Source organism: Heteronotia binoei, chromosome 6, assembly GCF_032191835.1.
Source record: "Heteronotia binoei isolate CCM8104 ecotype False Entrance Well chromosome 6, APGP_CSIRO_Hbin_v1, whole genome shotgun sequence".
Classification (NCBI taxonomy): Eukaryota; Metazoa; Chordata; class Lepidosauria; order Squamata; family Gekkonidae; genus Heteronotia; species Heteronotia binoei.
Genome location: NC_083228.1, coordinates 21,062,307 through 21,076,109, shown reverse-complemented (window position 1 = coordinate 21,076,109; position 13,803 = coordinate 21,062,307). Strand labels below are relative to the sequence as shown.

The window sequence follows — 13,803 nt, the reverse complement described above, 5'->3', positions numbered from 1 at the left end:
TAGACATTCCGTCTCATAGAAGGGCCTTTTCTATGGCCCACTGTAATATCTTTCCCTTGGAGATGGTAGTGGGCTGCTACAGAAAGACACCGATCGCTGAGCGTGTCTGCCAGTACGGTACTGGAGAAGTGGATACAATTACACACATTCTACTTAGTTGTAGGTATTACAGCCAAATACGTTCTATATTCATACAACCTATACAGGAACGATTTTTCAAGTTTCTCAAATACTGGAATAAGCAACATGCTTCATTTAGACCAAGAGGTCACGTTGGCATGTGCCAAATATCTAGCAGCAGCCTATATATATATATATATATATATATATATATATATATATATATATATATATATATATATATATATATAAAAGGTAAAGGTAGTCCCCCTGTACAAGCACCAGGCATTTCTGACTCTGGGGTGACGTTGCATCACGACGTTTTCATGGTAGACTTTTTATGGGGTGGTTTGCCATTACCTTCCGCAGTCATCTACACTTCCCCCCCCCCAGCAAGCTGGGTACTAATTTTACCGACCTCGGAAGGATGGAAGGCTGAGTCAACCTGGAGCCGGCTACCTGAATCCAGCTTCTGCTGGGATTGAACTCAGGTTGTGAGCAGAGAGCCTGGACTGCAGTACTGCAGCTTTACCACTATGCGCCACGGGGCTCCTCCCTTTTTTACTCCATTTTAAAACTGACATCTAAATTTCATACTATTATGGTTATATTTTCAAGGTCTCTTGCCTTGAAAATCCCACAGGGTCTTTGCAAATCAGCTGCAGCTTGACAGCAAAAAGAAGTAGGGTGTAATATACATACAATCATATCCATCATATCTGCTGATAGAAAAATGTAACCTTCTGACCCTGAGCTACTTACAAAGGTACAAAGCAGCTAGAGTTGCCAAGTCCTACCTTGGCTTCAGTGGGGATTCTTCTCATTCACACAAAGCACACATGGCACAAAGACGTCACCCAAAAGTGATGCCATTGCGCTGGGCACATCTTGCCAGGGTTGCTTTAGGATTTAGGTAAAAACTCCATGGTACCATAGAGTTTTTTACCCAAATGCTAGAGTGTCCCCCATGCGACATGCCTGCTGTGACGACATCACTTCCAGGTGACATCATCGAACTGGGCATGTCACATGACGAGGGAGCTCTTTGGAGGTGGGGATCCCCCCAGCAACGCACTCTGTGCTGGCAGGCTGGGGGGCCCCAGACCAGGAGAAACCCTGCCCCCAGAGGGAGCTTGGAAGTGCTAAAAGCAGCTGAGTTATATGTCTCAGTAGCACCTTTATCTGGTACAGAAGTTAATGGCGGATAGCCATTTAATTTCAAAGTTATTATTTGCATTTGGGAGGCCCACAAGGACTCGTGGTAGGATGGGAAATGTCATTTCCCTGTTCCATCTCTCTCTCTCTTGTTTTATCTCCCAACAAGCGTGCCTGCAGCCCTTCCCATTTCCTTCTCTCCCACCCACTAACCTACTTACCTTTTTCTGTTTCTTCCCAGCAGCCTCTGCTCCCTATCACTCATTCCACTTCTGTTCCCCTCACTCAGCTTACTCTTTTTACCTTTTCTTGTTCCCCCCTCCCTCTAGCTTCAACTTATGTTGCTTTTACCTCGTTTTAGTCTGTCTCTTTCCCCCCTTCCATGTGTGTTGAACTGAACTGAAACTTGGAATCTTCAGGAATGTTGGTTGTGGGTTTCCCGGCAACTATGAACATGGCAACTGAGATCTCACAATGCAGTCCTGCAATATCCTAGTGGCACATTTTTCATGAAGAAAAATTGCTTCTGTGATTTTGGAGGTTTTCTAAGCCCCTAAACCCCTAAACCTAATCATAAACCCAACTGTATCATCATCCCTAGGGCTTTTCCCAGGCTTGTAGAAAAATCCCCCATCTGCCCTGACCCCATTGTGTGGAATTTTTGTTTTAGTTCAGAATTATAGTAAGTCTCCCATTTTTGGGTTTTGTTTTGGTTTTTTTTCAGATTTATTCCTTCCATTCGCTCTGCCAAATGCCATAATTTTTGTTTTTGCTGGAATATCTATTGTTTCTTTCCTTGATGTTCTTTCTACTTGTTCCATTGTTAAGTTACGTATGACTAGTTTTCGCTTGTGTTCTTAGGGCCGCCTTCCAATAAATAAGTCCAGTTAGGAACAGCCACTTTCCAAAATGCTACTTTGATTCTGTTACTCTGGAACTGATAAATTCCGTCAGGAATACTAAATATTTCTTTTGGTACATTTTGTAGCACCTTCCAAGGGTAGCTTAGGTCAATTCCAATGGGCCTCAGAGTTAATCTAAAATTGTGGGAGAGGACTCCAGAAATATGTATTTTCTGGATGGTTGGATTTATCTTATTTTCAGTGAAAGCATCAGAAACAGCATGACTACCATGAAGAATAAATCTCTCTATGATGTGTGTGTGCGCGCGTGCAAATGAGAATACATGTCTTTTCTTCACCCACCATAAACTTTGGATAAGAAGTGCCATTCCATCTGTACTGGACTATAGAAACCACAGACAAAGCTTTAGGATATTTTTCATATTATTTTTGCTGAAATCTCTCTGCAAATACAAGTATATGCTGGATGGATGGTGCATTCTGTTTCAAAGGGATCTCATCCACCTTCCCCATTCGGTGCTATGGAGAGCCAGTTTGGAGCAGTGGTTAAGTGTGCGGACTCTTATCTGGGAGAACCGGGTTTGATTCCCCACTCCTCCACTTGCACCTGCTAGAATGGCCTTGGGTCAGCCTTAGCTCTCACAGGAGTTGACCTTGAAAGGGCAGCTGCTGTGAGAGCCCTCTCAGCCCCACCCACCTCACAGGGTGTCTGTTATGGGGGGAGAAGATATAGGAGATTGTAAGCTGCTCTGAGTCTCTGATTCAGAGAGAAGGGCGAGGTATAAATCTGCAGTCTTCTTCTTCCCACATTAAAGGTATGTGGATATATGGAACAAAATAATGTGCATAAAAATATCAGATGAAGATTCCTGTCCTGTTTTTAACGAGGGCCACTAGCAGGGCAGGAAAGCAAAAGACGCTATGCATGCGCCTATTGTTTGTGCCCCTGGAAGTGGTATTCAGAAACACGCTGCCTCTGAAAATGGCATTCCCATTTAGCTGTCGTAACTAATACCCTTTCCTGCATAGAATTCATCTTCCTCCAGAAACAAGTGCCTCTTTGATTGTGTGTGTATGTCAGTCACATGACGGCGGTGCTTAAGTCTGGTTCATTCATCTCTCTGTGCGGAGTGGACAGACCTTTTCCAGGGACTCAGCCAGAAAGAGAAAGTAACATCTGTCCCAATGCGGTGGCTGCTTCTTGGCAGCTGTTCCCATTAGAGTAGCGGTAGCGCATGTTTTCAGCCACCTCCATCCGTAAGCTGCTGCTTTTGGCAGCATCCAAGAATGTGCGAGGTCCAGTGCCTCTGCCTTCCAGTTGCCAGGTTTGCACTCATTTCCTCACCCAAGTGGCTTACAGCATAAGTGGATGAGGTGGCATTTGGATGATGCGGAGGGGCTGTCCGGATTACGTTGTTACGACATCTTCGTAATCTGATCCAGCAGTTGAAGAAATGAAAATCGTCCATCTTTATTTTCCTCTTAGAACAGGATGGTTTGACTGTCTTCACTGAGTACAGCGCCATCTAGTGGCTCGGATAAATACCATCCCCAAAGCAACTTTTGTATACACATTAAAAAGTGAACGAACCTTTAAACAGGAACCGCTGTTGTATAAAACGCAAGCTAGGTTGTGTTTCATTGGTGTCTTAGATGACGTTTTCTGAGACTGGACCATGAATAGGTTGTCCTGAACAATTCTCTTAGCATTCCAGGACATACCCACAGGCCTCAGATTCAGCAGGCGCTCACAGGAGCACAGCTCCTGAACCTTGCTGACGGCTCCCTTCTCTTCCTCCCCACCTATCTTGTCCATTGAATGGTTGGTGCAGCTGCATAACAATCCCTGAATCAGTTGAGCGGGCAGCCAGCCAGCCACCAAGAGCTTTGCCATGCCCCCAGCAGCCCTCATTAACCCCTGGAGAAGCCCACGCCACCCTTGCTCCACTTCTTATGTGGTTTTGGGCAGCGGGTGGCTTGCTGGCCTTTTGACGGGGGGGTGGCCCAGGAGAGTTGCAGGCGAGTGAGGACTGCTTGGGGTGGTTGGATTTCTAGCCAGCCCAAGCAGGCCTCGCTCACCCGGGGCTCTCCTTTCTTGTATTGGGTTGCTTTTGGTTGGGGGAGGCAGCAAATGCTAATGAGTTATTCTAATGAGCTCCACCACCTATTTTTCTACAAAAAAGACCCCTGCATACCCACAACAGATAGTGCAGGGACGCTTTTAAGAATCACACATTGCTCCTTCCAATAACTTTCATTGCAAGCAACCAGCATGCCTTTGTAGGTGATTCTTCATCCTTTTCACTTTTTTTTTGTCAGGATCTGCCAATCACAACCAGATAGCCCTTTTGAACCTGTTGGATGAAAAGCCATGCCAACGAAATAATTAAATCCTTTGTTTTGAATTTCGGCGGAAGGAATTAAATATGACAGTCATGTGTAATTGTGCCTCACTTTTATATTAAATAGGATAATGGAAATTAATAAATAGTCAGGACTGAATGTTAATTAAGTAGCTGTTGTACCAACAAGCTTCAAACTATGTATTTGTAATACTCTCGTGCAGTGTTCCCACTAAGCTGAGTTAGTGTGAGCTAGCTCACAGGTTTTTTTAGCCTCCAGCTCACACATTTGTGTCTTAGCTCAGAAAGGATGGATCCAGAACAAACTAATTTATGCAGCAGCTTACAACTTTTATGCCCGTAGCTCACAAAGTAGAATTTTTGCTCACAAGACTCCACAGCTTAGAGGGAGCATTGCTGTCATGATTGTTTATCGTTTTTTTTTCAGTTGTTTCAAAATGAAAATAAGTGATCTAAGATTGTATTGCATTGTAATCAGGGCTTGCTTTGTAGCAGGAGTTCCTTTGCATATTAGGCCACACACGCCTGATGCAGCCAATCCTCCAAGAGCTTTTAGGGCTCTTAGTAGAGGGCCTACTGTAATCTGGAGGAATGGCTGCATCAGGGGTGTGTGGCCTAATATGCAAAGGAGCTCCTGCTACAAAAAAGCCATGATTGTAATTGGTTTTCTTTTTGAAATAGAAATATTTAAAAATAATACTAATGCTTTCATGAGGCTCAACCAGTTTTTAATGTACACTCCATGGACATTTGAGAAACAGAGGACTGGATCCTTTTCTTCATTCCACATATGGGAACGGTGGAAGCAGCCCTCAGCCACATATTCCTGCACTAGTCTTTTGCGAGATCATTGGAGTTGTGCAAATGGAAGTATCTAGTGCCGTAAGGAACTGAGGCCCACTGTGTTGGACTGACTCTGCATTGCCCAGAGAAAAGTGTTGACCAAAGGTATATGAGCCAAACCAGAGTCTTCTTCAGGAAGAACAGTCATGCGGGGGGAAATAGTTTGGTATGCACTGGGTGTTACGTTGAACCCAGCTTGTTATTGGTTGTAGACTTAAATTGAAGAGCCTGTGCTTCTTGTACAAGGAATAAGGTTAAGGATAGTATGCTGTTTCAGAGTTATGTGTAATAGACCATGGATTCCCAATTTGTACCTGTGGGCGATATGGGGCTCTCCCTCACCTTTCTTGGCACCTGCCAAATGTTTGTAGAAAGTGGGGAAGGGGCAGGGGCCTTTTGCCCAAAATGTTGGGGATCTCATTGGCTCTTCAAATTTTTAAAAAGGTTGCTTTGGCGGTAGCTGCCACCACAGTACAAGAATAATAGCTTCAGTCATTATCTTCACTGTGTGACTGAAGGTAGGCTGCAGTGGCTGTTTTGTGGCTGGCTCGGCCTCCTGTGGCAGCCATTTTATGGTAGCCATTTTATGTCTGTACCCACCATGCTGTGTCAGAATTCCAAAGATGCTCACAGGCTCAGAAAGGTTGAAGACCCCTGTAATAGACAATATAATGGGGAAAGCTTCCTTTCAAAGAGTGCTCATAACCTCTCTGGTTCAAATACTCACTGTTGCCCTTATATAGAGTTGGACAGTGCTGAAGAACTCGAGAAGAAACGTATCTGCAGAATTATCACAAAGGACTTCCCCCAGTACTTTGCGGTGGTTTCACGAATCAAGCAAGAAAGCAACCAGATTGGTCCTGAAGGTGGTATCCTGAGCAGCACGACTGTGCCACGGGTTCAAGCTTCATTTCCAGAAGGAGCATTAACCAAAAGAATACGAGTGGGCCTTCAGGTAACAAAAGTCACATTTCTTTGAAAACCAGAAGTGTTATTTAGTGCAAGGGAGGGTCAAGAAGACTCTTGTACGTAACAGAAGAGGCAAGTGCTCTTCTTCTTGGCCCCAAGTGAGAAAGGGCAGCTGCCCAAATTCCTTCTTTTATGCAGCTACTAAAGGTGGTGGAACCGTTCTACTTAATTTCTGGTCTCCCTGTTGAGCCTTATAAGCACATAAAGACCAAGAGTCTGTCAAGTCCAGCATCCTGTCTCACACAGTGGCCAACCAGTTCCCCCAGACAGCAGGATTATGGACTAGATGGACTTTTCCAAACCATCTTGAAACAACTGGACTCTGGACGAATCAGAGATTTACAGCACATTAGGAAAGAGTTCTTAGGACTGCAGCTATCATGTAAATGTTCATTCGATAATTATTACGAGTTTCTTCAGGGTTCTCATTGCAGAATGGTGTATTGTTAACATTTTCATCATGATAATATTGAATTAATTGAACTCCATTATTGAATTTTACCCCTAATACTGGATTCATACGGCCTTTGTAGCTTTTGGCATTCCCTCAGTAATCCCTCCTCCCTGGCCAATATTTTAATTGTTGTTTTTATGTCTTTGTGCATATTTTAGTTCTTTTAAAATTGTTTTAATGATTTGTGTGTGTGTGTGTGTTTTTGGAGGGTGGTTTTAATGGTGTTAAAATGTGGTTTTTATCATGTGTGTTTTAATCTGCTAGCCACTTTGTTGAACCTTGTGAAGGCAGAAAATACATTTTATTAAATATTTTTTTAAAAAAATTAAAGTAACAGAAATGTTGCTTGAAATATGATACTATGGCAAAGCAGAAACTGCATTTTGAAGATGTCATGATGGTCCAAGAAATAGCTTTGTATACCAAGAAGCTGGATTGGGATTTCCCAATGTGGAGTCCCATGGGCACCAATTATTGCTCTTGGCTTACATAGAGTTTCTCAGAGAGTAGGTGGGACCACTATAAGGCAGTGGTTCTGGAGGTTTTCCACTGGCGAGTCAGGAGGATTGGTGGTAAATCAGTGTGGTTCCATTGCCCTTTCAGGCTTTCCATCTTTCCAGGAGGTGTGTGGGTTCTGGTATTTCATTTGGTGCCACCTCCTGTGGCAGCCATTTTAAGTTTGTCTCTGCCTTCTGTGGCAGCCATTTTATGGCTACCCTCTCAATATGCCAAAGGTGCCAACAGAGTCAAAAAGGTTGGGGGCCTCTGGGCTAGATGGAATGAGAAAACTGTTTAACGTTCCTAGAAAAAAAAATCATAAACCTTAAACTCATACTTCTGTACTAATAAACAGGCTCAACCAGTTCCAGATGAAACCGTCAAGAAAATTCTTGGCAACAAAGCAACTTTCAGTCCCATTGTTACCGTGGAACCCAGAAGAAGAAAATTCCATAAACCAATCACCATGACGATCCCCGTGCCACCCCCATCTGGGGAAGGGATAACCAATGGATATAAAGGCGACACAACGCCCAGCCTTCGACTACTATGTAGTATCACAGGTTAGACAACAGCATTAAAAACTAATTTGTCCACTTTTTTTTTTCATCCTATGTCTCTAACAGTGCAGTCCTAAGAAGCGTTATACCTTTTTAAGTTTGTGGGAAGTCAGTGGACTTGACTTGTGTAACTCTGTTTAAGATTGCACTGCAAATGTTAGTTCTGTTGCTGAAAGTAATTTCTCCAAATATTGGATTGGGCACAGGGAAAACACAGTGATAACAAGTATGGTCAGTTCTAAATGCATTGTTTTTAAAAATCCTACGTTTTGTTCTCAGAGAAAAAGACACTGCATTAATTAAACAAATTTGCACAATGAATTGGATCCATAGGTACTTTGTGCAAGCAAGGAGCACTTCCCTTTGTGTAAATGGTCCATGATATCCATGGATTAGCCTAACTGCAGCCTCCCATTCTGCATTTTGTTCTGTAGCCAAGTGTCACAACTCGGGATGGGAACGGTCCAGGAAAAAATGGGCTGCGGAGGTTTGAGGTCCGTGGGGTTTACAGACCCCTGTACCACAAACCATTTAGTATCATAATGCCCCTGTATAAATCGATGGTGTGGTCTCATTTGGAGTACTGTGTGCAGTTCTGGTCGCTGCACCTCAAAAAGGATATTATAGCATTGGAGAAAGTCCAGAGAAGGGCAACTAGAATGATTAAAGGGCTGGAGCGCTTTCCCTATGAAGAAAGGTTGAAACACTTGGGGCTCTTTAGCTTGGAGAAACGTCGACTGCGGGGTGACATGATAGAGGTTTACAAGATAATGCATGGGATGGAGAAAGTAGAGAAAGAAGTACTTTTCTCCCTTTCTCACAATACAAGAACTCATAGGCATTCAATGAAATTGCTGAGCAGACAGATTAAAACGGATAAAAGGAAGTACTTCTTCACCCAAAGGGTGATTAACATGTGGAATTTACTGCCACAGGAGATGGTGGCGGCCACAAGTATAGCCACCTTCAAGAGGGGTTTAGATAAAAATATGGAGCAGAGGTCCATCAGTGGCTATTAGCCACAGTGTGTGTGTATATATAAAAATTTTTGCCACTGTGTGACCCAGAGTGTTGGACTGGATGGGCCGTTGGCCTGATCCAACATGGCTTCTCTTATGTTCTTAAACCTCCACATTTAACGGACAGGGTCATGGTCCATTTGATCCATGAAAAAGACATTTAAAATTTAAATGGCCAATGTGCAAAGTTGCGCATCATGCAAGTGAAGGCCAAGCAGCGACTTCACCCACTTCTGGAGGTGGGTGAAGTCGCCACTCGGCTTTGCAAAAGGCATTTAAAGGGAACGCGTGGAGGGTCACAACCACAGTAGCAGCATTTTGGGTGGGGACAAGGAGAAGGGCAAAAAATTCATGCCACCAACATTGCCCCATTTGCATTTCTTTTTTGGATCCAAGTCACGGTGTTCCATAAGGACAGTTAAACCTTTCTAAGTCAAATGAAATCAGCGGACCTAGAAGGTGGAACTCTGCTTAGGATAAGGGGCACTGCACGTTTTGCTACAAACCTGTTGTTTGACAGTCAAGCTTGATGTGTTCCAAGGTGCTGATGAGATGCAAGTCAAATCACCTCATCTGCTTGCTTTGCACCAAACAGCCACAAAGGCCTGCCAGAGTGGTTTGCATCAGGTTTTTGCAGAACTGTGCAAGCGCAAAATTGCTGCTGATTCAAACTGATCAGCAGCCAATACATAGCATGCTGCCGACAATGTCTTTTATTTTGCATATTTTACTCTGTTTTTTAAACGCTTTTTGTTAATGGCTGGGCAAGGATCCCTACCTCAGTCACTAGAAGTCTTCCAGTTATTCAGCTTCTCAGATTTCTGCTTGCACAATGTCTGCCTCAATCACCATAACATCTAAGAAGTTGCTCTTTTAAAAAATAAAAGCTGGGTTTCTCAGGAAGCAAAATGTTACAGTCCGTGGCACATTATGCAGGATTTCTGTTCTGCTCCAGCCCACATATGTGTGCCTGAATCCCCCCACCACTTCCAATCACAGTGCATGCACATGCGTGCGCACACTCACAACTCATGTGACCCTGTGATGCTCTTTGTTAGTCTAAAATTGTAAATTGCACAATTGTTTTTAGAACTATTATGACGGGGGGGGAGGGTAGCAGGAACACAGTTCCGGCTAGCTTGTGTGGCCTAATATGCAAATGCGTTCATGCTGGGATTTCTCTACAAAAAGCCCTATGTGAAACAATTGTGATGTGAGGGGGTGTGGCTTAGTATGCAAGTGAGTTCCTGCTGGGCTTCTTTTACCAAAGAAAGCCCTGATTATTATTTAGTAATTATAGAGGCATGCTCAATAATTATAAGAACATAAGAGAAGCCATGTTGGATCAGGCCAATGGCCCATCCAGTCCAACACTCCGTGTCACACAGAGTGTATACACACACACACTGTGGCTAATAGCCACTGATGGACCTCTTCTCCATATTTTTATCCAATCCCCTCTTGAAGCTGGCTATGCTTGAAGTCGCCACCACCTCCTGGGGCAGTGAATTCCACATGTTAATCACCCTTTGAGTGAAGAAGTACTTCCTTTTATCCATTTTAACCTGACTGCTCAGCAATTTCATTGAATGCCCACGAGTTCTTGTATTGTGAGAAAGGGAGAAAAGGACTTCTTTCTCCATCCCATGCATAACCATGTAAATCTTGTATACATTTATTATTCTATAAAAAAACATAAATACACATTTTCTTGGATACATAATACACTTTAAATGGCGGATATCATATTCAGGAGGACTCTCCAAGCTTTCCTACTTGAGGAATCCTTTACTGTGACTATTGGTGTTTATTTTGTCCAACTTTTAAAACTGAAAAGTTTAGCTGAAACATACTCTTTCCTTGTGTGTATTTCTGTCTTATCATTCTCATGGATTTCTGTAAGAGGCTTCTCTTCCAAAACATTCAGAGCCTTAACAGCTGCAAGGCTGCCTAGTTGCCGTCTTCACTGTTTATAATGTACAGGCAGTTTCATTTTCCTAGCATGAAGGGGTTTCTGCTGCAACTGGGGAGAACTGCTGAAAATTGCTCTCTCCCTTCTATCAGTAGAAAGTTTCCATTCAGCTGGAGTTGGGCTCATACCCTCATACCCTCCACTCAGTCGTGTGGCTCACTTGGCCCTTAAGCCACTCTCTGCTTTCCTTGCAATATAATTATTGTGAAGATTCAATGGGAAAGGGAACAATTTATACCACCCTGAGCTCATTGGAGGAAAGCTGGATTTAAAAAAAATGAAGAAAAGGAATCTGTCTGCCTTTCTGTTTGGGGGTCTAGAAAGTTCTAGGAGGGGGGGGGGTCCAGAAAGTTCAAGTGAGGGAAGGACTTTTTTTGTAGCAGTAATTCCTTTGCGTATTAGGCCACACACCCCTGATGCAGCCAATCCTCCTGGAGCCTGCAGTAGGTCCTCTTATGCAGGGGTGGAATTCTAGTAGGAGCTCCTTTGCATATTAGGCCACACTCCCCTGATGCAGCCAATCCTCCAAGAGCCCTGTAAGCTCTTGGAGGATTGGTTATATAAGAGCAAGGGTGGAATTCTAGCAGGAGCTCCTTTGCATATTAGGCCACACTCCCCTGATGCACCAATCCTCCAAGAGCCCTGTAAGCTCTTGGAGGATTGGCTTCATAAGAGCAAGGGTGGAATTCTAGCAGGAGCTCCTTTGCATATTAGGCCACACACCCCTGATGTAGCCAATCTTCCAAGAGCTTACAAAAAAGAGCCTTGTAAGTTCTTGGAGGATTGGCTGCATCAGGGGTGTGTGACCTAATATGCAAATGAGCTCCTGCTAGAATTCCACCCCTGCATAAGAATGTGTGGCCTAACAAGCAAAAGAATTCCTGCTGCAAAAAAAGCCCTGAGTGAGGGCAGGAGGCTGTTTGCTCGGCCAGCTTTCTGCGCACTCGACACCCGCCACTGTGTATCACCCGCTCCCATCAGTGCAGAGACTCTTCATAGGACTGTATCCAAAATTACCCCCAGGACTTATCAGGATGTCTTAGTGGCTTAACACATTTTGTTAAAGAATGAAGCAAAGCAGAACCATCTTCAAGCAGAAAGTTCAAAGCTGTGTAGAAATTGAGATCGTTTTTTAAACGACGTGTTGACGCATCTTCGTTTTCTTCTTTCCCTAGGCGGTACTTCACCAGCTCAGTGGGAAGATATCACAGGCACCACTCCACTGACCTTTGTAAATGATTGTGTCTCTTTCACAACCAACGTTTCAGCCAGGTATAGGAAGAGTGGGCACAAAACAGATGATTCTATTTGCAAAGATCAAAATAACTTCAGGGATTGTATACTAGCTGATGGTATAAGAGACATTTTGGTTGAATGTGGGTGGGTGTTTTTTTTAAGGGAGTGCTGCTGGATTCAAGGGAGAAGATATACAAAAATAGTACAGTACAGATACCTTTAATTTATATAAACCTACTGGAGATTATTATATTCTAAAGTAGGGAGGCATACATAGTTCCACCTGAGAATGGTTTTTTCCCCATGGTATCTGGGATCCTAGGGGGAAATGCCAATAGTTTCTTAGTGATTCAAACCAGATTTTCACTTATCTTTTTACTCAGCTTTGTGCAAACTAGATCCCCATGGTATGAGGTTATGCTGACTGGTCTTTTCTTTTTCCAATCTGTGTTCAGATTTTGGCTAGCAGACTGCCATCAAGTTCTTGAAACCGTTGGGCTGGCCACACAACTTTATAGGGAACTAATATGTGTCCCGTACATGGCCAAGTTTGTGATTTTTGCCAAAATGAACGATGCCGTTGAATCCAGTTTGCGTTGCTTCTGCATGACAGATGACAAAGTGGACAAAACACTGGAGCAGCAAGAGAATTTTGAAGAGGTTGCAAGAAGCAAAGATATCGAGGTATGTCAAAACTCCTCAGCAAAACCCATCATTATACAACTGCCCACTAGGCAAATTAGGCCATTGCCTAGGTGCCAACAGTCCAGGGGCACAGAATTGGATGGTAGTCATGTGATCATGTGGCACCACCCACATGACTGCATCAGAGCCCAGGTTCCTTCCCCTTCCCCCTAGCCTGTGTGACTGTGCTGGCTCACACAAGTGTGCCTAAGTCCCCCTACCCATTCCATTCCCCAGCAGGCAACTGTGCAGAGGTGGTGTGCTGGTCTTTGACTGTTTTTCTTCAAGCAACCTCTTGATTTTCAGTCAGCCAGGCCAGCCTGACTCGGCTCATAAATTGAGGGGGTAAGGAAGAGAGGGAGGGGGACAGGCAGGGGACTATATTCCGATGACACCTGAGGGGGCAGCCTCAGGCCTCAGCACCATCTTCATGGCTCCCTTCTCGTCCCAGGCCAAGTCTCTTTACCCAGCCTTGAGGAAGGGAGGGAGGGGACTGAACACTGGTGGTGGTGCACACACAGCTTGTGTCAGGATTGGGAGGGGGTGGTCGCAGGCACTCAGCACTATCCTCATGGCAACAGCACCCCTCTCCTCCCTTCTCTCTTTCCCTGCCCTTGAGGAAGAAAGGGGGGGGGCAGTTGAGGTAGTGGGCTCCAGGCCCACACAACTTATGGCGGGGGCAGCACTCAGCACCATCCCCACGGCACCCAGTCCTTCTCCTCTTGGACCCAGCCTCTTTCCCCAGCCTTGAAGGGATGGTGAGGAAAAGAGAGATGGTGGGGGGTGGGCAGGGTCTGGGATCCTGTGGCTTCCCCATTCATCAGTCAACTAGGGTCTTTGGTGGGAGGGCCAGGCCCAATGAAGGAAGAGAGGAGGAGGAAGGAGAGCAGGCAATGGCAGAGGTGCAGCTTGTGTTAGCATTGCTTGTAGTGAAATAAAACAGAAGCCACTTTTGTGTTTTCTGGATGATGAAGGGCTGTCTGGTAGCAAACGGGGAGGGGGCGGTGCTCAGCATGATCCTCATGGGTCTCTCCCTCGCCCTGAAATGTGGCATCCCTTGCAGCTCC

General features: G+C 44.5%; 1 protein-coding gene across 1 annotated transcript in view; it reads left to right on the top strand.

The window, feature by feature from the left end:
* The window catches only part of ANK3 (ankyrin 3), a 353,466-nt gene that overhangs the window by 286,308 nt on the left and 53,355 nt on the right, over nt 1-13,803 (top strand). Inside the window, 4 exon segments of the mRNA XM_060242643.1 lie at nt 6,088-6,299; nt 7,621-7,828; nt 11,992-12,088; nt 12,508-12,736. Of these exon segments, the coding sequence (XP_060098626.1) occupies nt 6,088-6,299; nt 7,621-7,828; nt 11,992-12,088; nt 12,508-12,736 (746 nt within the window).